General features: G+C 42.5%; 1 protein-coding gene across 3 annotated transcripts in view; it reads right to left on the reverse strand.

Moving 5' to 3' along the window:
• LOC134349385 (fibroblast growth factor receptor 4-like) overlaps positions 1-13,783 on the reverse strand; it is a 59,532-nt gene extending 45,749 nt beyond the window's left edge. The window contains exons 1-2 of one of the 3 annotated variants that reach the window (XM_063053604.1): positions 12,839-13,783; positions 5,444-5,735 (exon numbers count right to left, since the gene is read on the reverse strand). In XM_063053604.1, coding sequence (XP_062909674.1) covers positions 5,444-5,549 — 106 coding nt within the window. In that variant the 5' untranslated portion in view covers positions 5,550-5,735; positions 12,839-13,783. Of the gene's footprint in view, positions 1-5,443; positions 5,736-12,766 lie in introns of all 3 variants that reach the window. The other 2 variants (XM_063053603.1, XM_063053602.1) reach the window with 2 other exon arrangements.
• Positions 13,784-27,312: the final 13,529 nt, after the last annotated feature.

Consider the following 27,312-nt stretch of genomic DNA (forward strand, 5'->3'; position numbering starts at 1 on the left):
CTTTAACTATCATTCTTTCAAAGAACCGGTTGATGCAATTAACTTTGTGTCTGAGCTGTGTCCATTAATACCATAAGTAGAGTTCTGGTTAGTTCCGGTTTTGTAGTCCGTTTATGGGACAAGTGTGAGCCATGATTCATGCCTCAGGGTCAAATGTTATGGATGGATACCTAGCACTATTTTGAGGTGAAGCATAGAAGTTCTGTCATATTGCTATTTAAGGTTTCTTGCTATTCTCAGTTTGTGTGTGGTGTTTTCCTACAGCGTTGTTGCCCCGTTTCTTTAGAAGTATTTCATTGTAGCAAGTACTTGCAAGGACAAAGCTCCACCGTCAATATGGCCCCTTGGTCACTCCTGGCCCCACCTGATCTTCACCCCATGTCAGTCTCTCAGTCTGCCCACCTTTGTGATATTGTTTGGGCTAATTGCCCCACCCCTGCTAACTATGCCTTCAGCTGCCTGGGTACCAGTGTCTGGAGGTTCCCCCTTAGCCCTTGCCACCGCCGTCCACTTCTTGTAAATCTTGATGGCGGTTGGCAGGTCAACATAAGGTGCAGTACCGCCACCTACTCAGCTGATGTGTGGAGCAAAGAGACAGGACGTATACCCACTAAATTCCCCCTCAAAAAAACCCAAATAATATCAACAAGTCTAATGATTTTCAGAAAGTCAAATACACACTTATATACATTATGATGGCAGTGATATCCTAACAAACTTTCCATGTGAAACTGTGTCTGTCCCACAGATCTCACTTTAGTAATTAGATGTACTTTGTAGGAACTGCATTCAAACAAAATATGCTGCAATGTTTCTTGACAAATGCACTCCTAACAAATGCCCACATCATGCATTTTAAATCTGTACAAGGAATTATTCAGCCCAGTATGTTTAATACGTAAACATTAAATTATAACATCTTCTGTCATTTTAAACCCATCTTTCAGTTGAGTTTTCACCGTTTTATGTAAATGCTGTCCTTTCTTTTCCTTATCCCAACCTTGTGGCCACAGTGACCTAACAGACTTTCTAATTGTGGCTTTCACCTCCCCTCTATGCAAAGGCACCACTGCATTTATATCTTTAATTTTAAGTGACTGCTTGGCTGGAACGTCTGCCACCTTGTTTCCTGCAACCCCGATGTGTGCAGGGACCCATAAGAACTGACACACAAGTCTAGACCCTGCAACCTCAACAGAAGTTGTCTGATGCCAAGACCGTCCGGCCTATAATTTGAAATACCTGTTTTAATAGATGTCAAAACGGAGTACACACCAGAGCACAAAAGTACATAATCAGGGTGTACTTCTGCGACCCATTACAAGGCTAAAATGATAACAACCATCTCAAATGTGACTTTGCCTGATAATACCTTCTTAATAATCACCTTCCGACCCTTCGAGCTGCACTGCCCAGGAACCCCCGACAACCCCGATTCAACCCTTTCCTATGTAACAGGATACAAGTCTCATTTCGCACAAGTTCACTTCTTGTCTTACTGCTGCAGATTTGTTATTCAAGTCTAGAGTGACTGGATCTATAACTGAACTTTGCTTTTCATTGGGAGAACAAATTATGCATTGCTATTAATAACTGAATGCCCAAATGCTCAGGTGGTCACTCTCAAACACATTCCGTAGGCAAGGGGACTATTGAACTTGTAAACAGCAATGTTATCACCGAGATGCGGAACATACAACACTGAAGTCATATGAGCCTTATGTACACAAGAATGTAAAATTGCACATGTTATAGGCAAATTCTATATGGACTATAAAGGACATAAATGTTTTCATGCACATTTGATCATTAGATATAGCTTGGTAGTCCTTTTACCAATTAGAGCACGAAGTGCAATTGAAGCAAGCAATACAAATTAGCTTAATCCAATGAAATCTGCATAACAAAAGTTTGACAGCCTACTGACATCCTTCACATCAAACAGATTAAAAATTTTAAAAAAGAGTAGCTAGGAAGTGTACAGTGAAAGTTTGCACTAATAAAGTAATTGAACTGAGTTTTACACGATTCCAAAAGCAAGTCATGCAGTACACCTCAAGGTGAGGAAGGATGGAGAGACAGACAGAGATAGTTCTTCTGTGACCAAAAAGAAAAGCCAGCTATTCATTAAACAGGCATTCCTTAATTGCCTCTATGTCTGCAACAATTAAATATTCCTGAAAATTAGCCAAGCTCCTTGGCCCTCCATTCAAGAGGAGCAGAGCAGAGTTGCTTGCAGGCCGTGTGAACTCCACGCCTCGTCTAGGCTGCTATGTATGAGATGTTCACTCCATTCATAATAAACTGACAGCTTCTGTTTCTGGTGCCGCGGACAGCAGTGGGGAGGGGAGCTGGATTGTCCTTTCCCGAGTGGCAGGCTCGCTTCTTTTCCCTCCCCCCTCCCCACTGCCACCCCTTTCCTTCATAGGATTTGGCCTGGGGCCACCATCCTCACATTAGAGCCCAGAATATTGAAGGATAGAGTGACACGCAGAATTGAGCCTGAGCGGGTGCTCTTTATACACAAATGTACACAGTTCCCAGGGACAATAAATGGGCCACCACTCAAAGGCAGGCTAGATTACAGTGCACATTTATCTGGACAAAAGCCTCTCTCTGGGATGAGACTTCGGGGGCAGCGTGTGAGCCAGTCTAATGAGATCTCACGCAGAAAAATCCCTCTGTAACCGCACCACATCCCAGATACCTCCATTTAACCTTCGACACACAGAAAATATTTGAATATTACTACCCACATATCTTAGAAACTACAAGGCTCTTTTCTAACGAATCCATTTCATTTATGAGATTCTGTTTTTAGAGACAGCACATTTTTACAGTAACTTTTTAGAATATATCCATTGACATTTTAAGTGTTTAGCCATAATTTTAAATAAGAACCTCTGAAAGTGCATTGTTAGAGCTTTTGGTGGCTAGGTGTAGAACAACAGGTTAAAGGTAGAAATCTTGACCAGCAGACCCAAAATAGCAACATTATCTTCACTCCTAAAATTTTCAATCATGGCATGCATGCTGGTTAATTTTAAGTCAGACTGGAGGTGGTATTGCTACGATCGGCTCATTGGTCATAGAGGGGAGTTCAATTTCCTGGTTGCAATCTATTGACTACAGGTGGAAATGAATGTGTAGTTGTCAGGCGAGTGCAGAACAGGGCACAGGTCATGGTGCAATAGGCCAGCAGTAACAGGATTGCTTGTGAAAATAGTCACTTAGGCAAATTATTGAAATGTCACCGGTGCCCGAAAACAGGCTGCCAGTATTTGCAGAAAAGCAGGTGGGAAGGCAGATAATTTCAGGATAGAAAAATAACAGAGGGATGGAGGGGTGTGGGAGGTAGAGGGGGAGGTGGGGGCGTGAGGTAGGGGAGTGGGGGATGCAGAGGGAGTGGGGGAGGGAGTTGGCGAGAGGGGGCCAATGGAGAGGTTGCGGGGAGGGAAGGCACATTCTCCTTGTAATAACATGAGTTGCTCCAATTCCTCCCATCTCAAAAACTGAGAGTCTCAGTCTGTAGGTTAATTGGCCTGTATAAATTGTTTCTGGTGTACAAAGTGAAGATGTGAAAGGGAGAATTTGTTGGAAGTTGTAGAAAATGTGGGGAGAACAAAATGTTGATTTTGTGTAAAATTTATGTTATTGGGTGGTCAATAGATGGTGTGGATGGATGGATGGCTGAAGGATCTGTTTCTATGCTGCATTTTACAGTGAGCGGTGAACACAGCTAAATTTTCTTTATTAGTCCCTCTGCCCTGAAGAAGAAACTCCCATCCTGAGTTAACTGCACAGGCCACAATGGCTCCAAATGCCTCAGCCAAGTGACCATTCCATATAGATGTTTGGGGCTAATGAACAGAGAAGGGTCAGAGACATCGGAAAAGCAAAGCATAGAAAGTTCACAAGACTGGAGTCACAAGTGCTGGTGCAGAGAGAATGATTGCCCTCCCTACCCTGAGATCTAAAGCTGTTGCTAGCCCCTTACAACTACTGAAGTAGAAGTTGAAAGTACATTTATCATCAAAGTATGCATACTTCATACAACCTTGAGATTCGTCACCTTACACATAGCCATGAAACAAAGAACCCCAATGGAACCCATTAAAGACAAAAGACTGTCGAACACCCGGTGAGCAGAGAGAGAAAAAACAAATCGTGCAAACAATAAAACAAGCAAGCAGCATTCAGAACTGAAGTTCACAATGCCAAGCATCACTGCAGCTGATTCAGACGGCCTCAGTCCAGCACAGAGTCGAGCAAACTCCGCGAAGCAGTGCGCCAAACTGGCCTGTCTCTCAGCTCTGACAAACTCCCGGAGTTAAATACAGTTCCCTCCCCATGTGAGATCCTCAAAAAGGTTAATACAGCTAAACTTTCAAAATTAAACAACCTCTCCCTCAATGTCGCAAAAACAAAGGAACTGGTTGTGGACTATAGGAAGAATGGAGACAGGTTAGCCCCTATTGACATCAATGGATCTGGCGTTGGGAGGGTGAACAGCTTTAAGTTCCTCATCTTAAACATCACAGAGGATCTCACGTGGTCTGTACATACCGCCTGTGTGGTAAAAAAGGCACAACAGCGCCTCTTTCACCTCAAACGGTTGAAGAAGTTTGGTATGGTCCCCAAATCCTAAGAACATTCCAAAGGGGTATGATTGAGAGCATCCTGACCGGCTGCATCACTGTCTGGTATGGGAACTGTACCTCCCTCAATCGCAGGACCCTGCAGAGAGTGGTGCGGACAGCCCAGCGCATCTGTGGATGTGAACTTCCCATGATTCAGGACATTTACAAAGACAGGTGGGTAAAAAGGGCCTGAAGGATCATTGGGGACCCAATTCACCCCAGCTGCTACCAGCTGGGAAACGGTACCACAGTATAAAAGCCAGGACCAACGGGCTCCGGGACAGCTTCTTCCACCAGGTCATCAGACTGATTAACTCATGCTGACACAACTGTATTTCTATGTTATCTTGACTATCCTGTTGTACATAATATTTATTATAAATTACTATAAATTGCACATTGCACATTTAGACTGAGATGTAACGTGAAGATTTTTACTCCTCATATATATATTAAGGATGTAAGTAATAAAGTCAATTCATTTCAATAAAAGGCTCCAAGCAGACGGCTGGTAGAGAGCAAAAAAAAGGTTCAAAAATCAGCAAAGATTCAGCAAGAAGCAGTGAAGGGCAAACAAGGGCTGTGGTGCCAGAGGAAGTGTGACATCCAGTTTACTGGCCTGCAGAGGAGCATTACTTGATTCAGAACCAACTCATTCAGACTTAATGCTGTATTCATCCTTCTTAGTCTAAGGTTTAGCATAATACCACAGTCTACCCATTGATCCAGTGGGAGAGCTCTGAAGATCAACTCCACCTACATTCCATTACAGTATCAAATTAATCCCATTCTGTTGGCCTTACCTAACTGTGAGTTCTTTTCTTCCAATTGTGATACAGTGGGCCTTGACACGGTGAGCGTAATGAGAGTGAACACGCAGAGACACAGTTTGCACAGCACGTAGCTCATTCCTCTTCCTTTAGTAGAAATTCGAAGTAGTTACAAACTTTCCAAATCTTGATAGCTCAGCAGCTCTGGGCATTCATTGGTGGAATGGAATGGTGAAGGCACTGCAGCTTTCCTTTTGTACCTCAACAGTTCTGTGCAGTCGTTGGCAAAGATCTGCATATAAGCTCTTGAGCTGCTGGATGCCGGCTAGAAGAGAACACAAAATAATTAGATCAAAATAACAGCTCCCCAGATTTAGGAGTCTGCCAGCTAGTAGCATTATTGTGCTTTACCCAACTTAAGTAATGGCATCTCTTGTCAATTGGGTATGAGTGATAGTTCTATCCAACTGTTCCTGTAGTCTATAACCATGACCTGTGGTTATCTAGAGAAGTTGTGGGTAGAAGCTAGAGAGAGAGATATAGAGAAATATATACATAGACAGAGAGGAAAAGCATTAAAGCGTTCATGGTATTTCACATCTCTGTTTACCTTTCTGGCATCAGACTTTAACTGGTTAATATCAGAAGGCATCAGAGCATTCTACCTCAGAGCCAATCCTCTTGATGCTGGTTGCTTTGTGAGGATGCCAAGTATGAGCATGGATAGTGGAAATTATCAGAAAGTCTGATATGTCTGAAAGTCTGATATCTCCTATGAGCATCAGTGATCACTCCACTTATCTTAACCGCAAGACGTACTGAACCAAACAAAACCCGAGCAGCTGACGCTCAGGGACAGTTTTCCAACCTCACTGTCCCGGCTGAATACGTGGTTGGAAGATCCTCCATCTTTTACAAAACTCACATTAACTTTTTCTTCTGAAATTAATAGGATGAAAGTTGGAGGTTGTGGGGCTAGCAGAGGAGAAAAGGTCTGGAAAAAGGTAAAGAAGGGTAGTAAATTTGAGAATCTACTTTTCAATTTCTCTCGGCTCTAGTTTATTCATCTGATAACTTTTGTTCAATGTATAATTTAAGAGTCTGGATGCCTGCTATAAGTATGACCTACACACTGCAGCAGGTGGGAGGAAGGGTGGAGATACATCTCTACCAAAGGAGGTATAAGGTGTTTCTTCCCTCCTTTAGACTGCAGGTCACCCTTGGGCAAGGTGTAGCACCTGCTTTGCCCCCTGCCCCCCCCCGCACCCCGCACTCCCAATCAGGGTCACATGAGCCATGGAAGCAGATGGTGGACGGTCATATGAGCAGCTGGTGCATATCATAAGTCCTGGTTATGCGACCACTGATGCCAGGCAGACAATCTCTGAAGAGCTTTGATAATGGCTAGGGTTACCCATCTTGTAAAAACATTGCCCAGAAGAAGGCAATGGCAAACCACTTCTGTAGGAAAATTTGCCGAGAGCAATCATGGTCGCAGAAAAACCATGATCGCCCATATCATACGACATGGCACATAACGAACGAACTGCAGACAGAATCATTCAAGAGATGAACACTTCTATTCAGGAAGTACAAATTTACCCCCCATTATTTCTTGTAATTCTAATCATTTCACCTTCAGTAACCTAGTACAAAGTTCATTTCATAAATTTGATAACTGGAATATTTTTATGTGCTTTTTTCTTTTGGGTCTGTGCTACTGTCATTAATGATATCACCATCTGAGCCACTTGCTCTGTTACTCTTCTTGTTTAAAAAAAGAAATAAGATCAAAATGAGTCAAAATAAGTCTAAATCATGATAAAGTTTAATCCTTTGTTTTTCAACAAGGTCAGAGCATGCTGCTCAATGTCTTTTAAATTTATATACTGTATATCTATATTTGCTAATTCAGCTATGCAGCCAAGCACTGATAAGAGCTGGAAATGTCAAACTAACATACAGACAAGTCCCTAAACCCCAAGATGTGCCCACATTGTGTTTAACTAGTATACTGCTCATTACCAGTGTCATTTGTCAGCTGGCACAGAGAATTAATTGTCTTAGAGAATTCTTGATCAATGTGCACTGACACCTTCAGTTCATAAAGCAACTGCCACAAAATGGCATAAATCCCCATACTGCGCACTAATGCCATAAAGGAACTTTTTAAAACGTGCATGATATCATTAACAAGATACTTTATTGCACTATTATTTAATAGGCAAACTTGTTGCTCTGTGTGGTACTCAGCTGCATACACTGGGAAGATCTCAAGTTCACTTAACTGATCTCTGCCAAATTAGTAAATCCCATCTGGGCTTCAAGAATAATTAAAGATGTTTGAATCCAGTAAGGAAATATCAGCTTGAGTTTCTACATCTGCCCACTATGCAACTCCTCATGGGGTTGCAGTCAGGTTCTTATCAGTGAACAAAGGAAGATTTTGGTTCTGTTGTGGTTGAAACAGCGCATCAACTTTTATTATAAAGTGACAAGTGCACATGATCCCATCAAAATGTGGAGGAGAAAAACTAGTTAAAGCAGGCACATCCCAAAAGTAATGCAGAAAGGACTGCCAGTCTATTACAGCTTGTTAAATAGATGCCGCCTCCCCCTATTAAAAAGCCCCTAATATCATATACAATGAACATTTCACTCGGACATTGTAATGGGTTCATGGAGTCAGCTCTGGTATTGAAAGGAACAACGTGCCTGCCTCCCATTCCCCACCCCCTCACCTCCTGACTGCCCTCCCCCCTCCAAACTTAAGATCACAGGAAAAGATGCTGTATGGTTGATTAGTTTCTTTAACTTAGGAGTACAACAGCAAACAGTTGTGAAAGCAGCCAATCTTGACTAACAGCGGGCCCTCTGTTCACTAAAAAAAAAGCGTGTCCATCTTTCTCTTGCTCTCCCTTCCTGTTGTTTTAAACTCGGGATCTGAAAGGGCTTTGCTCAAGACAGGAGAGTGATTCTTCTTTCGGCCGCTCTCACTTGTCTGGCTATCAAGGGCCATCTGTTCATTCTGCTGCTATCACAGTGTTGACAAAGAAGCCTCTTACTTTCCAACATGGTTCAGAGCACAATTCCTCCACCCGGCTTCCCCTCACCCCTCTCAACCAACACAGCCGTCCACTTACTGCTTCAAACCCCTCCTGAAATCCCAAAGCCTCTGGCTCAGATATCTCACTGCTCATTGTTTATCTCTTAGGTTTGTCAGTTGCCTAACATTTGCCAAGTGTCAAGTGGAATAAGACCAAGGCCTTTCTTGTAAGCTTGTCTGCTGAATAATTAATAACCACCCAATTGGGCATTTTAATCTGGTTCCTTGCCACAATCAATGTCCTACTGCTTTATTCTGTCTAAAGATATACCACAGTGAAGTGGGCATTGACACCAATTTTCACTGGAGTCAATTTGTTGCCACACTTGACAGTTCAGTATTTAGTCAGTCAGTGATCAGAACATACGAAGCACTGATTCCCAGTCAGGCAAAGATACAGCACCTGGTTTCCATGTTCTAGAAGAATAATAGGTACTTTCAATCAACTGGAATATGTTATCAGATGAAGACAGTTTGGCATTTGCAGTGCCTTCTACTAGTATTGTTGCATAGGTCATGAATAGTGTGCAGGATAATGCCTTCAAGTAAGATAGGAGAAAATTGATAGGAAATGTAAAAGAATGTAGAATTGGAGCTTCACATCAGAAAGCTAACTCTCAATGTGTTATATCACGCTGATGAAATGGTGCCTAAGCAAAGGATGGTAGACAGGCAGCCTGACTGGCGCATGTACAGCAAGATAATCAGATCCCAAGATATTAAGTGAGAAAGCAGATAAGCTGCATGTTAACACACAGGAGTGAGCATGAGAGACCCTGAGAGGGTATAGTGAACGCATGCGACAGACAGACTCAGATTAACATAGTGTGCCTGGATATTCAGGCTCCAGGGTGGCACAGATAACAGTGAAATAAACAGAACCCAAGCTGATACACTGTGTAAAACATGGATAGGCCTCAGATTAGCATACAAAAAGAACATTCTGAATTCCCTGCCCTGTCCACAATCAGTCAGGGCAAGCTATGCAGGCAACAGAATTATTTGTCCAGTAATGGAAAACATATAATGGTTAAACTTTTGAATTAATGTTTAATCCCTATATTCACTTGGAAAACAGGGATATATATTACCCTCCATTAACATAAATACTCAAAATGAAGTTAACATAAGGCATCAATTTAACTTGTACAACTTCCTCATGCAAATACTGACTAACAACTGAAGTAAATTTCCTAATAGAAAATGTTGTGGCAACAAGCCTAGAATTATTCATGAAACAACTGGGTTCTATAATATCAAGGAGTTATATCTCTTGGAATGGGCCAGTAGGAATCATTAAAATGGCTTTCCTCATCTGTCAGACCATTGACCCCATACTTAAAACAGTTATATCAAGGCTCCTAATCACTAGCTGATTCATCCTGCCAGATCAGTAAATGCCAAGCTGTCTTGCAGAACAGCCTGAGGAGATTCACACACCACAGTGTTACAAACTACTCACTTAGATCTTACATCTTGATCTCTTGCTCATCACTCAACCACATTGCTCCAATTTTGAAGAAACATACAAGCTAAATAAAGCAAACCAAAGGGATTGCAACTGGATTAAATGTGAATACCATTACCCAGTTACCAGATTACAAACAGAACAGTTGAAGAAAAAGCATTAAATGTTAGCTTTTGAGCTAACATGGAATCAAACTTAAACTTTAACAAGATGCTTGCAATGTATTCCGATTTTAAACAAATGGTAAAGTGATATGGCTAATGTGCATCTATTCCCCACATTCAGTATAATATGAATAGACATTAGCTTAAACTTCAAGACAACATGAATGGTGTCCTAAAGCACCTTGCTATGGTATCATTTCCTCATCATTCACAAGTGATCCTGGCTGAGTTTGAGGGAACTGAAGTTGGCAACAAGAAACCTCTAAATTCCCTATCCCTAGCTTAGACCACTGGAACTGAACAGTTACTCATCCACAATCGAAATGAAAAACAAGATACTTCTGATCTGGCAGCCCATAAATAGACAGTTTGAAGAATCTTTGGATGGGGGGGGAGTTGTCGGGGGGGAAAATGGGCAGTGTAAGGGAGAGTAAACTACAAAAACAATACATGAACAAGACATAAACCTCATGGTGCAAAGTAATGCACAAATATCGACAGCAGGGCTCCTCACCTTTCATCCAAAACAATTGCTTACCCAATTTATTAGCTCATTTTATGTTTTTATTGAAAACTGCAGAGTAAACAGATTGTGCAAAGTATTTCTCTCATATCTTAGGGCAGTCATTGCTTGCATTAGGTACTCATCTAAAACCATGAGTGGATTTTTTTTTATCTCCATCTGGTTATTTAAAAAGTCATTTTCAAATTGGAAAAGCACAGGCTAACCTTACCAGGAACAGCCTCTCCCACTACACTGCTCAGGAGCATAGATAAGAGAACTAGTGCTGTATTTGCCTCTCCACTGGAGGTAGCTTAAAAAGCAATTAATATGCATTGGAAAAAACTTCATTCAACACCAGCTGGAGCGGCCTGGCCTCTGATGGAGACAATCCATTTCCTCTAAGGAAGTTGATTTTCTGCTCATAGTCTGAAGGATATGACTCTTTTGATTTATATCCACCTCCTCATTAAATTCTTAATGATAACTATCTCAGAGTTCATTCTGATCATATGGAATTAGTTTTTCCAGGCAAGGCAATGACTTTTTTGAAACTACACTGATAATTCCCATTCATAGTACTAGTTCTGAAAACCGATTTGGAACTCTCCAACAGAAACATGATGGTTCATAGTTTATTGCAAGAACAAGACTAGAAAGCAGCAAGATCTGAGTACTCATGAGCTCGTGCTAGAAAGAGAAATATATATGCAAGCAAGTTATTGAGATTTTAGTGGAGATTAGCACAGGGAATGGAAACAGCATTACTTAATGAATGTTGCAATGAAACCTATTCATGGAGTAGTATTCAAATTACTAGATAATAGCTTTTGGGATAAAAGTGCAGAGAGGAAGCATTATTACTGTGAAGGCAGGGTAAACAGGCACTTTACTAGCTAGAAACTAGTCATAGAGATGGAAGCAGAGCCAGGAAATTATATTTCGGTGTAATCAGAGTAATTGCACATGATGCAACAAAAAAATCATAAGATTGATAGCAGGAAATCGTAATAATAATTAACTGGTGAAGTAAGTTTCTAAGTAAAACTATGGAGGCAGAAACACTGGAATTATTCAGGAAATAACAGGATATTACTACGGGATGAAGTTAGGATCTCTTGGAATGAATGAACTATGATCACTAAAACAGCTTTGTGATTATTGGTTAGAACTAACCCTACCCTGCAAATCCATTCAAACTACCCTTGAGCTGCGGAATCACTAAAATCCGGTGCTTTCAAACTAAATCTGTACTTTCTGAAAGACTAATTTTAGTGACAGAAGGCGGATTATTTTGCTGTATTTCGTAGGAATTTTTCTGCAATTACATTTATTTCCAAGGCATAAATATTCATTTTATTTGGACAGTCCGTAAATTCTAACCTGTCTTCCGACACACAGATCTCCCATAGCAGCTGCAATTTAATGCAGTCCGGTCTCTAGATTTCTTGTACATCCCGGTTTGATGTACTGTACATCAAACCACCAGGTGATGGAAAGCAGCCTGTCATACTGCTTTTATAACTTCATGCTTGGGTCGTGTAGTTTTAAGGTAAAAAAAACAATTGTTGCTTAAAACCCAGTTTAGTTGACTTCGGATATGGATATCGCAAAGGTTTGCGATCTAGATCTTTAAACTGTGCCATGATCTTTGCCGTGTCATCGTGTTGTATGACACATCTCTTACAAGCGCCTAAAATGAGGACTTTGTGACCTGTTCTTCTTTCTTTGACCAAACCAAGCAGCCCCCAAACCACGAAACTATGGCAATATAATTTGCCTATTCCTGTCCACACAGCACCAATTGTTATTATACACTTAAAACTCAAATCTTCAAGAGGTGGACTTGCTCCCCTGACCAGTATTGGAGGAGGGGAAAACTGTAATCGGGAACAGAGACATTAGGAATATAAAAAACCTTTGGATTTTCCATATGATCGTTGCACCCTTGAGAATTATGTAGGCACGGCACATTCGCCAATCTTAATCTGTTATACAACACTGTCTTCTGTAGTTTATAATGCTGCCATCATGTCTCCTCAGATGTATATACATTTACAAACACGACACTCAAATATATACACACGGACGTATAAACACACACAGACACACACACCTTCAACACGGTCTACCTCTTCGAGAAGTTGCTGAGCAATTCCAGGACAATTACAAACTGTTGAAGCAGTACCTCCGAGCTTGCTTAGAAAAGTTGGTCGATCCCACACAGTCTCACTCCATCAAGGTACCTGTGTGACGATTCACAATCAAACCCCACCACAATTATCGCTCCCCCTCTGGACGCCGTGACGAGATGAAAGTTTCCGGAAAACTTTCAGGTGTCCTTACATCAGGCGGGACGAGTTACAGTCTCAAGCACATCTGAAGTCACCTGTGTGAGTGGGACGTTGATGCCACCATTGCACGGGGGCGGAGGCAGTGACACCAGGAAGAGTTCGAGCTCCAAGAAATTACCAATCCCTCTTTCTAACTCTCCAGGAAAGGTTCGATCAGCTTGCTCCCAGAAAGTTTCCCTCTCTTTGGCCGTGCCAGCAATCCCGGAGAAGTATCACTACTGCAAATGAAATCTGAAAACCGTTGGCAGAATCAGGAGTCGGCGGTACCTGATAACAGTTCCTTGAAGCCTTCAGACTGCATACTTTGGCCGTCACGAATGTTCTATTCAGTTAAATCCAAAGTAAACAACAGAAAGATCTTGGCGGGAGGAGGGATGTTTACACAATTGTAACACAGAAGAAAACGCTTTTTCTGAGTCTAAAGCCGTTCTGGTCCTGGTAATAGGACTGATCTGCCGGTGGAAAGTGTTCAGCACTGTACGCAGGAGTTAATGCAGAGCGCGCAGTTCCTCAGCCTGCCTGGCTAGGCTGGCTGCCTGCTCTCGTCTCTCTCTCTCCCTCTCTCTCCCTCTCTCTCCCCCTCTCTCTCTCTCCCTCTCTCCCCACGCTGTCTGAGTCAGAGTCGCCAGAGCTTGTGCCCTTAAGGGGTCAGCAGCATTAGAAATCTCAATTAGCAGCTCTCGCGTTACACCCACTGTTTGCTGGAAGGTTCTATCTCTCACGCACTCTGAGTTAACAATAGCCCTTAAAGGGAGCTGAAAGAGAGGGGTGGCTCCAATCCCCTGGCACCTCCTCTTACCCCCCAGCTCCGCACTACAATCCTTTCACACACTAGAAGGAGAAAAGGTAGCGTTTGTCCTATCTATGGAGAATAGGATTAACCCTTTTCAATACAGGCTCCTCTCCGCAACAATGACAACTTGCTTTCTGCTACAGTACATAGTCATTTATAAAACACAGTGACCCTCCGAGAGGCTGATAAAGAGAGAATTCTTTGCATATCTTTAGTACTCTAGGAGAGTTACGGGGGATGGGGGGGTTCATGCTTGCAAAGTGCACAAACCTTCAGGCCAATTTTACCTCAGAAAAATCACTATGTAAAAAAGGTCAGTTTACTGATTTAAAAAAAAGATCTTTGGACTGAAGAGACCTGCTCCCTCTTCCTGATAATCTGGAAGTATGATCACACATATTGATTTGGTAATTTGTATCTTTATTTTCAGTTTTCTTCAAGTTTCTCTCCTGCTACAGTGGGTGCTGCTTAGTTTGCTGGCTGCTCTCCAGTACCTCCCAGAAGGGGAGGTGTGCATTCGGGTTACTGTTTCACTGAACTGGTTGCCTCGAGATGTCTCCTCAAAGTGACTATTCTTTCCGGGAGCCAAGAAAGCAAGCACCAACAAGCTAGCTCCATGTCTGGTTTTTATCTGGGATGGAACTTCTCTGATTTATTCCTCTCCCAAAGCCCAACAGCACCAAAGATTCCTAGGCCACCCGAGTTGCGATCACCTAACATCAACAGGAAATTATTCTTGTCTACATGGCTCAGTCCCTACTCATCAAACAAAAAAAAAATCAGTTTGTTGGATATGTATCTTATTCAGGAATATAATTTTCAGTGTATACTGATTGTGAAAATCAACACCAGCATTAAATTACCTTTATACCACCTTTATTTCTGTGGTTCATCCCAAGGTTCATCACAAGAGAGTTCGCAAAGAAAAAAAAGGTGATAGATATCAGTTCCATCCGTTCCATCTGCTAAAAGTGGAACTTCCCAGTGGCCAAACATTTTAATTCCAATTCCCATTCCTGTCCCAACATGTCGGTCCGTGGCCGCCTCTTGTGCCACGGTGAGGCCACCCTCAGGCGGGAGGAGCAATACCTGATGCCTCCAACCTGATGGCATGAATATCGATTTCTCCTTCTGATTAAAAAAAAACTCCCTTCCCTTCCCCTCTTCAGTTCCTCACTCTGGCCTCATACCTCTTCTCACCTGCCTATCACCTCCCCCCAGTGCCCCTCCTCTTCCCTGTCTCCTACGACCCACTTTCCTCTTCTATCCGATTCCTTCTGCTCCAGCCTTTGACCTTTTCTGCCCACCTACCTTCACCTATCACCTTCTCGCTATCCTCCTTCCCCTGCTCCCACCTTTTTAGTCTGATGTCTTCTGCTTTTCTTTCCAGTCCTGAAGAAAGGCCTCGGCTTGAAACATTGACTGTTTGTTCATTTCCAAGGATGCCGCCCTATGTACTGAGTTCCTTCTGCATTTTGTGTGTGTGTTGCTTGGATTTCCAGCATCCGCAGATTTTCTCTTGTTAGTGTTTTCAGTTTGGAACTTCCATGTGTGTTTGAACCTGTGTTTAAGACAGGTTTGTATGCAAACTTGCTCTCACAGCCTGTGTGCCCTTGCTTGTGAGAGTGGAAGAGCAGGGCGTGCATGGTGTTGCTAGTAGAGCTGCTGCCTTGCAGCACCATAACCCGGATTCTGTCCTAAACTTGGGTGTGGTCTGTGAGGAGTTACTCCCAGTTCTCAGTTGTGCTCCCTGAGACAGTGTGGGTTTCCTTGGAAGACCTGGTTTTCTTTTATATCCTGAAGACATGCAGGCTGGTAGGTTCATTGGCCACTTTAAATTGCCCCAGCATAGTTGGGTGTTGGAAGAACTGTTGTGATGAGATGATGGGTGATGGGTATGTGTGAGAGATGGGGGTCACATGAAATTATTTGGATTGGATTGTTGGGATTTCTCAGAGAGCTGGCATTGATTTGATGGGCCAAATGGATTCCTTCTTTGTCATTCATCAAGGTGGCAAACCATTCGGCTCTGCAAAAAGTTACAAAGTGAATGGTTGATGATGAGCAACACCCTCTACCTACACCCCGACAATTCCCAATTTACAAAGAAAGCTGTCTCATGTGCTACCACTGAAAGCAGCATATCTTGATCATTAAAACCTAGAAGTGACCTTCCATATATTAAACTACCGTATAGTTGCTCGGTGCTGTAATGACATACACATTGGACTTTGAGACGAGTGGTTGTGGGTTCGAATCCGGCCGTCTTCTTGCATACTTTCCATTGGTGCTGGGTTGGGCATTGAGCTAGCAACTCGGCCTGGAAAAAACAGACAAAATGATAAAGAAACGCCAAGGTTGCCAGCTGATGCGCCACAAGCATGGGAAGGAACAACAAACCACCATATGGGGTGAAACAACAGCAAAAATATGCAAAGTAACTATAGACAAAATGTTGCAGGGAATTATTTGCTTGTGGAAATTATGATTTTCTTGTTGCAGCAGTCAGGAAGTAAGGGAATCTCTAGATATTTAAGGAAGGGCTTAGAAGTTCAAATCATTGTCATGTCAAGCTTAAAGTAAATCAAGAAGCGGATAATTTATTTGGTCTGTGTGTAGATGTAGATAGCCTGTTTAAAAATGAGAAAATTAATGCCATCATCAGAGTCTAAAAGACCAACAATATTACTCAGCTCAGGTCACTTGGGGGAATGATCCAACAACCTATAATAATCCTATATTCCAATTTGATCTCACCAGTATTAATACCTCCTCAGCAATAATTAAGAATAAAAGATCATCTCTGGTCCTAGACCCAGTAACTTGGGCAAAAAAAGCCTCACTAGTGAGTTTTTGTCCAATGTCAGTGTTGAAACTGACATGTGATATTTCAAATTTCTGAGTTCGACCAGCTTCATATCATGCATCCTGTACACGTCCCCTGTACCAATGAAAGTGGCATTGGCACTTGGTGGGGAGACTGCTCACACTGATTGCTGTCCACAAGCCTATTCTCAGCTCTCTGAGTCCAAACTCAGCCATGACCATAAAGCAGCACCACCACGTGCAGAGCTGTGCCACTACATCAAACAACATTCACCTTGGAAAATCAAAAACAAATACTAATGTGGACGCCACGCCAAGAGTTCACAATGACGGGGCTACAACAGCCAGAGAACAATATTTCTTTCCTTACCCGCAGCAGTGGGGATATCTGGAGCCATGTGAAAAGATCTGACTGTGGAAAACCATAGGAATACACAGTCTGTGGACAGATACAGACACAGTCCGAGACACAAAAGCATTTCAGCACAGATGATATAAATTATTTACTAACCAGCGTTGTATAACATAGGAAAACAGGCCAAATGGTCCTGAGTAGAGGTGGAATAAGATTATAGAAAGATTCTAAGCATAGTGGATGCGGTGTGGTACTGTGGTGGTTAACTTTATGTTATTACACCGCCAGCAACCCTGGTTCAATTCTGCTGCTGTCTGCAAGGAGTTTGTATGTTCACCCTGCGACCTCATGGGTTTCCTCCAGGTGCTCCTGTTTCCTCCCACAGTGCAAATATGGACAGGTTAGTAGTTTAACTGGTCGCATGGGTAAAATGGGCGGCATGGGCTCTTTCAGCTGCAAGGGCCAGTTACTGTGCTGTCTCTCTAAATAAAATTAAAATTTAATATTTGGGTACAGGTTTTATGAGGGAGGGGACCAGATGATCTATGCAAAGTTAAAGAAGACTTAGCTAGCAGACATTCAGTGCATCAGGACTGCAGAGTGCAAACTCCTAAAGTACTAGTCCAAGTGTGGAAGTGGCCAGCAACATTGTCTCTAGAAAGAAAGCGGATGACAACCGAATTAGCAGCTATTTGTAATGACTGGAGGTCGTACATCAAGACTCATTCACTGCAACCAGCAGTACAATTGAGGAATTATGATCTATCTGACTGCCTGAAGAAGCCAAATCACACAATGGCTTATACTGCAGATCCACTCATAGATAATGATCAGTCTGTAAAGAGCAATGGAATAAACTAGAGGTGGAAAATGATCAGAATCAGGTTTCATATCACCGGTATATGTCGTGAAATTTGTTGGAATAATGGAATTCTATGCAAGCAGAACCATACTATTGAGAAAATCAAGGGGCGGCGGGGGGGCGGGGGGGAGAGAGAGAGAGAGAGAGAGAACTGCAGCTTAGTTAAATTAATGAAATCTGCAAAATGTGCATATTTTAATTAAACATTTCTTTGTCTTTTAAAAAAGTAATGTGGAATATGAAATGTTGGTGCAAAAAATAGTTGTCATTTCAAGGATTTCATGTTGTGACTACATCTTCCCTGGAATACAATAATGTTTATAAAAAGTTGCAAAGGGCAGTCTGTGAAAAGCTCTTGAATAAAGACACACCTTGTTTAGCACTCCAGGTGTGACCTGATCGAAGGCTGTATAAACTCAGGAGGACTTCGTTACTCTTGTACTCCAATCTCCCCGCAGCATTCATTTGCCTTCCTGACTAATGCTGTACCTCCATGTGCATTGTTTGTAGTTCATGAACTGATACACTACAATCACTCTGAACAGCAACCTTTACTACATAATGCCATTTAAAAAATGTTCCGCTTTTCCATTCTTCATACCAAAGTTTATAACCTCCCATTTGCAATCTGCCACCTGTCATCCTCTTGCTTTCATTCTTAAGCTGCTTGTTTCCTTTGAGGACTTCCTCAATTCTTTTCACTGCTCATTTTTTCACTCATAGTTCCATCATCTATGAACTTAAATACTGCACACTTTTCATCTAAATCTATTGTAACTTGTAAATAGCAATGAATGCCCAGTACTGATTCCTGCGGCTTCCCACTAGTAAAACCCATGGCAATCTGAAAAGGACAACCAGCTCTCTATTATTCAAGATAATATGTTGCCATAAACCCATAGAATCCTTATATATTGGCATCTTGTGAGGAATCTTAACAACCGTGTTTTGAAAATGCAGGTTGATCTCATCCACTCACAAACAAGAGAAAATCTGCAGATGCTGGCTATCCAAGCAACACACACAAAATGCTGGAGGAACTTAGCAGGCCAGGCAGCATCTATGGAAAGGAGTTAACAGGTGATACTTCAGGCCAAGACCCTTCATCAAGACTGGAGAAGAAAAGATGAGGGATCTGACCCCTCATATTTTTTTCTCCAATCTTGATGAAGGGTCTCGGCCCAAAACATCGACTGCACTCTTTTCCATAGATGCTGCCTGGTTTACTGAGTTCCTCCAGCATTTTGTGTGTGATCACATCCACTGGCTCCTCCTTATCTACTCTTCTGTTACATTTGCTACCTTCCAGTGTTCTGGAAATATTGCAGAATTTCAGAAATTTTGTGATATCGCCAGAGAAGAGCAGACATCATGAGGGAGGAGCTGGCCAAAGTTGATTGGAAGGGGGCGCTAGCAGGGATAATGGTAGAGCAGCAATGGCTGGAGTTTTTCTGAGCTATTGTGAAGATGCAGGATTGGTTCATCCCAAAGGAGAAGAGCGGTCTAAAGGGAGGATGAGGCAACTGTGGCTGACAAGGGAAGTCAAAGGCAGCATAAAAGAAAAAGTGTAGGCATACAATATAGCAAAAAAAAATAGCCGTGCCAAGATAGCAACCTCTCCCTCAATCTCGAAAAAACAAATGTGCTGATCGTGGGATTACAGGAGGAATGGAGATAGGCTCACCCTGATCAACATCAATGGGACTCCGGTGAGTAGCCCTGCAGTACCGCAGTGAGTAGAGGGTGAGTAGTTTAAAGTTCCTCGATCTACACATCACCGAAGATCTCACCTGGATTGTACACACCAGCTGTGTGGTTTTAAAAAAAGCACAACCAGCATCTCTTCCACCTCAGGCGACTGAAGGAGTTTGGCATGAGCCCCCAAATTCTGAAGACCTTCTACAGAGGCACCATTGAGAGCATCCAACTGGCTGTAAATCTGCCTGCTAGAGGAACTGCACCCACCTTGAACACTGGGCACTGCAGAGAGTGGTATGGATAGCCCAGCAGATCTGTAGGCATGAAGTTTCCTCCATTGAGGACTTCTACAGCAGCAGGTGCATAAAGAAGGTCTGGGAGATCATCGAGGCCATCAGTCACCCCAACCATAAACTGTTCCAGCTGCTTCCGTCTTGTAAATGATACCGCAGCATATAAGCCAGGGCCAATGGGACAACTTCTTTCTACAAGCCATTAGATTTATAAATTCACATGCCTGTACATTGTGACAGAGTCATAACACACAGATTTTTACTCCCTCACATTGTGGGATGGATGTAAGAGTTAAATAAATTCAAATTCAAATTCAAACTTTAAAATAGTGGGAAGCTAGAGGATTGAGAAGCTTTTAAAATCCAACAGAAGGCAAAAAGGAGAGAAAAGACAAAATATAAAGACATAAAAGAGGATACAAATAGATTTTTTTCCAACATATAAAGAGGCAAGAGTGAATATCAGACCAGCGGAAAATGAGGCTGGAGAGCTCGTAATGGAGGTCAGAGAAATTAGGAGTATTATGAACAATGCAGATGTGCTTGGAGCAATGATGTTGTGGCCATTACAGAGACTTGGATGGCTCAGGGGCAGCAATGGTTACTTCGAGTGCCAGGCTTTAGATGTTTCAGAAAGGATAGGGAAGGAGGCAAAAGAGGTGGGGGTGTGGCACTGTTGATCAGAGATAATGTCACAGCTGCAGTAAAGGACGAAGTTGTGGAAGAATTGTCTATGGAGTCTCTGTGGGTGGAAGTTAGGAACAGGCAGGGGCCAATAACTCTACTGGGTGTTTTTGTAGACCACCAAATAGTAACAGGGACATCAAGGAACAGATAGGGAGACAGGTTCTGGAAAGGTGTAGTAATGACAGGGTTGCTGTAGAGAGAGATTTTAATTTCCCAAATATTGATTGGCATGTCATGTCCCGAGAGTGAGGGGTTTAGATGGGGTGGAGTTTGTTAGGTGTGTTCAGGAAGCTTTCTCGACACAGTATGTAAAGCTTACAAGAGGAGAGGCTGTACTTGATCTGGTATTGGGAAATGAACCTGGTCAGGTGTCAGATCTCTCAGTTGGAGAGCATTTTGGAGATAGTGATCACAATTCTATATCCTTTACCATAGTATTGGAGAGGGATAGGAACAGACAAGTTAGGAAAGTGATTACTTGGAGTAAGGGGAAATATGAGGATATCAGGCAAGATCTTGGAAGCATAAATTGGAAACAGATGTACTCAGGGAAACATTCAGAAGAAATGTGACAAATGTTCAGGGGATATTCATGTGGAGCTCTGCATAGGTACATTCCAATGAGACAGGGAAAGGATGGTAGGGTATAGGAACCATGGTGCAAATCTAGTCAAGAAGAAAGGAAGAGCTTACGAAAGGATCAAAAAACTAGGTAATGATAGAGATCTAGAAGATTATAAGGCTAGCAGAAAGGAGCTTAAGAATGAAATTAGGAGAGCCAGAAGGGGCCATGAGAAGGCCTTGGCAGACAGGATTAAGGAAAACCCCAAGGCATTCTGTAAGTATGTGAAGAGCAAGAGGATAAGACGTGAGAGAATAGAACCAATCAAGTATGGCAGTGGAAAAGTGTGTATGGAACCGGAGGAAATAGCAGAGGTACTTAATTAATACTTTGCTACAGTATTCACTACAGAAAAGAATCTTCGTGATTGTAGGGATGACTTACAGCAGAATGAAAAGCTTGAGCATGTATATATTAAGGAAGAGGATGTGCTGGAGCTTTTGGAAAGCATCAAGTTGGATAAGTCACCGGGACTGGACGATATATACCCCAGGCTACCGTGGGAGGCGAGGGAGGAGATTGCTGAGCCTCTGGCAATGATCTTGCATTATCAATGGGGACTAGAGAGGTTCCGGAGGATTGGAGGGTTGCAGATGTTGTTCCTTTATTCAAGAAAGGGAGTAGAGATAGCCTGAGAAATTATAGACGAGTGAGTCTTACTTCAGTGGTTGGTAAGTTGATGGAGAAGATCCTGAGAGGCAGGATTTATGAACATTTGGAGAGGCATAATATGATTAGGAATAGTCAGCATGGCTTTGTCAAAGGCAGGTCGTGCCTTACGAGCCTGACTGAATTTTTTGAGGATGTGACTAAACACATTGATGAAGGTAGAGCAGTAGGTGTGGTGCATATGGATCTCAGCAAGGCACTTGATAAGGTACCCCAGTCAAAGCTTATTGAGAAAGTAAGGAGGCATGGGATCCAAGGGGACATTGCTTTGTGGATCCAGAACTGGCTTGCCCACAGAAGGCAAAGAGTGGTTGTAGATGGTTCATATTCTGCATGGAGGTTGGTGACCAGTGGTTTGCCTCAGGGATCTGTTCTGGGATCCCTACTCTAATGATATTTATAAATGTCCTCCATGAGGAAGTCCTTCAAATATCAGGGGAGAATTCTCTCTGAGGATAGAGACATTGATGACGACATCCAGAGCCACATTAAACAGGCATCAGCTGCCTTTGGGAGACTTTGGCGTAGAGTCTTTCAGAACAGGAGCCTTCGTCCCTCCACAAAGGTCGTTGTATACCAAGCGATCTGTGTCACCACCCTCCTTTATAGCTGTGAAGCTTGGGTAACCTATAGCTGTCACATCAAGTCCTTGGAGTACTTCCACATAAGCTGCCTCCAGCGCATCCTGGGAATTACCCGGCGTGAGCGGGTGCCTCACACTGAAATACTTGTAAAGACCAACTGCAGAAGTATTGAGGCCATGATCACCCAGCATCAGCTGCAGTGGCTGGGGCACGTGATAAGGATGCCCCCATTTTGGCTACCCTGCAGAGTGTTATACGGCCAGCTACTTCATGGTCGACGCTCAGCTGCAGGGCTGAAGAAGCGCTATAAAGATCAGATGAAGAATGCTTGAAGGAAGTGCAAGATCAGATCTGAGGACCTGGAGGATGTTGCTGCTGACTGTACCACGTGGCACAGCTGTGTAGGGATGGGGTTCGTATTCTGGAGATGGAAAGAACAACCAAAAGACAGCAGAAGGGAGCCAGGAGAAATGCAGCCATGGTTGCCACCACTACCACCACCACTACTACATATACATGTCCCACCTGCAATAGAGCTTGTGGGTCCAGGATAGGACTGTATAGTCATCAAAGATCTCACCGTTAAAGGAGTGGACGTCGTCATCGGATTTCGATGGACAACCGAAGACAGAAGAGAGAGGATGAGGAAGTGGAGGGATGGGTTAGTAAATTTGCTGATGACACAAAGGTTGGGGGTGTTGTGGATAGTGTAGAGGGCTGTCAGAGGTTACAGCGGAACATTGATAGGATGTAAAACCGGACTGAGAAGTGGCAAATGGAGTTCAACCCAGATAAGTGTGAGGTGGTTCATTTTGGTAGGTCAAATATCATGACAGAACATAGTATTAATGGTAAGACTCTTGGCAGTGTGGAGGATCAGAGGGATCTTGGTGTCTTAGTCCACAGGACACACAAAACTGCTGCACAGGTCGATTCTGTGGTCAAGAAGGCATACGATGCATTGGCCTTCATTAATCGTGGGACTGAGTTTAAGAGTCAAGAGGTAATACTGCAGCTATATAGGACCTTGGTCAGACCCCACTTGGAGTACTGTGCTCAGTTCTGGTCACCTCACTATAGGAAGGATGTGGAAACCATAGAATGGGTGCAGAGGAAATTTACAAGGATGTTTCCTGGATTGGGGAACATGCCTTATGAGAATTTGTTGAGTGAACGCGGCCTTTTCTCCTTAAAGTGACGGAGGATGAGAGGTGACCTGATAGAGGTGTACAAGATGATGAGAGGCATTGATTGTGTGGATAGTCAGAGGCTTTTTCCCAAGGCTGAGATGGCTAGCACGAGAGGGCATAGTTTTAAGGTGCTTGGAAGTAGGTACAGAGGAAATGTCAGGGGTAAGTTTTTTATGCAGAGAGCGGTGAGTGTATGGAATGGGCTGCTGGTGACGGTGGTAGAGGTAGATGCGATAGGGTCTTTTAAGAGACTCCTGGATAGGTACATGGAGCTTAGAAATATAGAGGGCTATAGGTAATTTCCAAGGTAAGGACATGTTCGGCACTGCTTTGTGCTGTAGGCTTTCTATATTTCTAATATTTCTAAATGGTGGCTGAACTGAATAAGTACTTTGCATCAGTCTTCAATGTGGAAGATACCAGCAATATGGCAGAAGTTCAAAACTGGCAGAGGGCAGAAGTGAGTGGAGTCACTATTACTAAGGTGAAGCTGACTGGGGAGCTGGAAGGTCTGAATGTGGATAAGTTACATAGACCAGATGAATTATACCCCAAGGTTCTGAAAGAGGTAGCTGAAGAGATTGTGGAGACATTAGTAGTGATCTTTCAATAATCACTCTACTCTGGAATGCTTCTGTAGGACAGGAAAATTGCACATGTCATTCCATTCTTTAAGAAAGGAGAGAGACAGAAGACAGAAAATTATAGGCCAGTTAGCCTGACTGTGGTTGGCAAGAAGGTAGAAACCATTGTTAAGCATTATTAAGGATGAAATTTTTGGATACTTGGGGACACACAATAAAATAGTCAGCATGGTTTCCTTAAGGGAAATCTTGCTTGATAAATCTATTGGAATTCTTTGAGAAAATAACAAGCAGGATAGACAAAGGAATGTCAGTAGAAGTCATTTACTTGGGTTTTCAAAAGGCCTTTGTCAAAGTGCCCTGCATGAGGCTGCTATACAAGATAAGGATCCATGTTATTACAAGAAAGATTGATGGAAGATTGGCTGAGTGGCAGGAAGGAAATAGTTAAAATAAAAGGGTTCTTTCTGGTTGGCTGCTGACGACTAGTGGAGTTCCACAAGGGGTTTGTGTTGAGTCCACTACTTTTCACGTTACATGGTAATAATCTCGTGACTGAATTGGTGGTTTTGTGGCCAAGTTAGTAGATGTTACAAAGATATGTGGAGGGCCAGGCAGTGCTAAGGAAGCAGGGAATCTACAGACATCTTAGACAGATGAGGAGAATGGGCAAAGAAGAGGCTAATGGAATACAGTGTAGGGCAGTGCATGGTTATGCACTTAGGTAAAAGCAATACAGGCATAGACTATTTCCTACATGGGGAGCAAATTCAGAAATTGGAGATGCAAAGGGACTTGAGAGGCCTGTTGCAGGATTCCCAAAAGGTTAACTTGTAGGTTGAGTCGGTAGTAAGGAAGGCAAATTTAATTCATTTTCAGGGGTTTGGAATATAAAAGCAAGGATGTAATGCTGAGGCTTTAAAAAGCATTAGTCAGACCACACTTGGATTATTGTAAACAGTTTTGGGCCCCTTACCTAAGAAAAAATGTGCTGCATTGGGGAGGGTCCAGAGGAGGTTCACAAGAATGATTCCAGGAATGAAACAGTTAATGTACGAGGAGCATTTGATGACTCTGGGCTCGTAGTCATCAGAATTTATAAGAATGGGGGTGCGGGGGTTATCTATGTAATATTGGAAGTCTAGGTAGAGAGGATGTGGAGAGGATGTTTCCAATAGTGGGAGTTTCTAGGACCAGATGTCGCAGCCTCAGAATAGAAGAATGTTCCTTTACAAAAGAGAGGATGAGGAAATTTCCTTACTCAGAGGGTGATGATACTGTGGAACTCATTGCCACAGACAGCTGTGGAGGCAAAATCATTGGGTATATTTAAAGCGGAGGTTGATAGGCACTTGATTAACATCAAAGGTTATGAGGAGAAGGTAGGAGAATGTGTTTGAGACAAAAAATAAATCGGCCATGTTTAAATTGTGGAACGGACTCAATGGGCCAAATTATGCTTTTACATCTTATGGTGTTATGGACTAATGGAAACATTACCTTCACAGTCTTTTGAACTCCTTGAATTCAGGCTGTTGGGTCCATAGGACTTAATTGATTTTGTTCCCCCTAATATCTCCTGAGTGTTATTGAGTTAAGTTTCTGAGTTTGTTCAGAACCTTGGTTCCTTTCTATTTCTGCTGCACTTATTATGTCCTCTAGCTTGTACACAGATGCAAAATATTTGCTTAATGTCTCAGCCTTCTGACTCAGAGCAGAGTTTGAGACCAGTTTGGCCACAGCTAATCAAAATCACTCACCAAATAAACTGAGAGCATCTTTTACCAACTTCTCTCTGAATTCCTTCAGTCCAGACGTATAGCCTTCCCCATTTCTACACTTCCACAACCACAGCCCTTGTTACATTCCACATGCTTTACAAGGGAACTATAACAAAGTTCAGAACTCCTTGCCCAAGACAGCTATGGGAACAGATTTAATACTTTCCAAGCAGTTTTTGAGGTACAATTCTGTTCTCTTGTTCCCTTCAGTGGTGCTGCTATTAGGATGCCATATATTTACCAGCAGGAACATGAATCCCATTGGTTACCTGTCCCTGATACCTCACTTCCTGTGAGAAATTAGCTGAAATCTTGTTAGCAATTACTCAGCAAAGGATAAAAGCTTCTCACTGGTGTTCTATGTATTCACAGCATCCACTATTTTCCAATTAACATCTCACTCAAAGGGTCTGATGGTTGATAGAACCAAAACAAATGGTATACTATTAGAGTAGAAAGTAGTCTTCTGACATTGGGATTTCAGCACACTTTTGGGGAGAAGAAAGTGGAACCTGCCTTTGATTTTAACTATGCTCTACCTAATGATTGTCTATTCCCAGTCTTTGATGGAACAGCTCCCTTTTATTAGACATCAACATCCTTCAATTTCATGCAAGAACATAAAGAACTCAGTTTATGGTGGACTGTAGTTTTCTGCTATTGTCTATACTAATGAGGTAAATGATGGTTACATAAAAAAACCAAAAAAAAAGGATACGAGTCTTCAACTGCTAAAACCTACGATTAAGTTCTCTGTGAACATATCTATTTAAGGAGCAGCGTCTGTTAATTATGTCCAAACCCAGCATTTTAGGCAGGGTCGTCTGAATCAGAATAGTGGGCTGTTATAAGTACAGCATACTACAAATACTTCACTTTCAGCTCAAAAATTCCACAGTCTCTTCTTGTTACCCACGATACATATGAGTGTGTGCAACTACACACAATCTCAATATGACACTGATAATTAGTGACGCATGCAGTTCTGATGGTGTTCATCAAATATTCCCAGTTAGGACTACTATAACTGAAATTCACAGTCACAGGCAACACTGTTTTAAGACGTATAAAAAAATCCCCTTTATTAAAATGGAAGTGTAGAAGGCGAATTGATTTGCAGGTATGATTGAAACGCAAAGAACTGAAAACCCTCCTCCACTCCCAACTATCTTGCTGGCGAATGTACAATTTCTGGAAAATAAAATCGAAGACTTCAGAACAAGATTGCAGTACCAGAGGGACATCAGAGACTGCTATGTACTTTGCTTCACAGAGACATGGCTCAACCCTGCCATTTCAGACACAGCACTGCAGCCTGATAGCTTCACCGTTCTCTGCAAAGACAGGACAACTAAAGTTTTTAA

Source organism: Mobula hypostoma, chromosome 7 (assembly GCF_963921235.1).
Source record: "Mobula hypostoma chromosome 7, sMobHyp1.1, whole genome shotgun sequence".
Lineage (NCBI taxonomy): Eukaryota > Metazoa > Chordata > Chondrichthyes > Myliobatiformes > Myliobatidae > Mobula > Mobula hypostoma.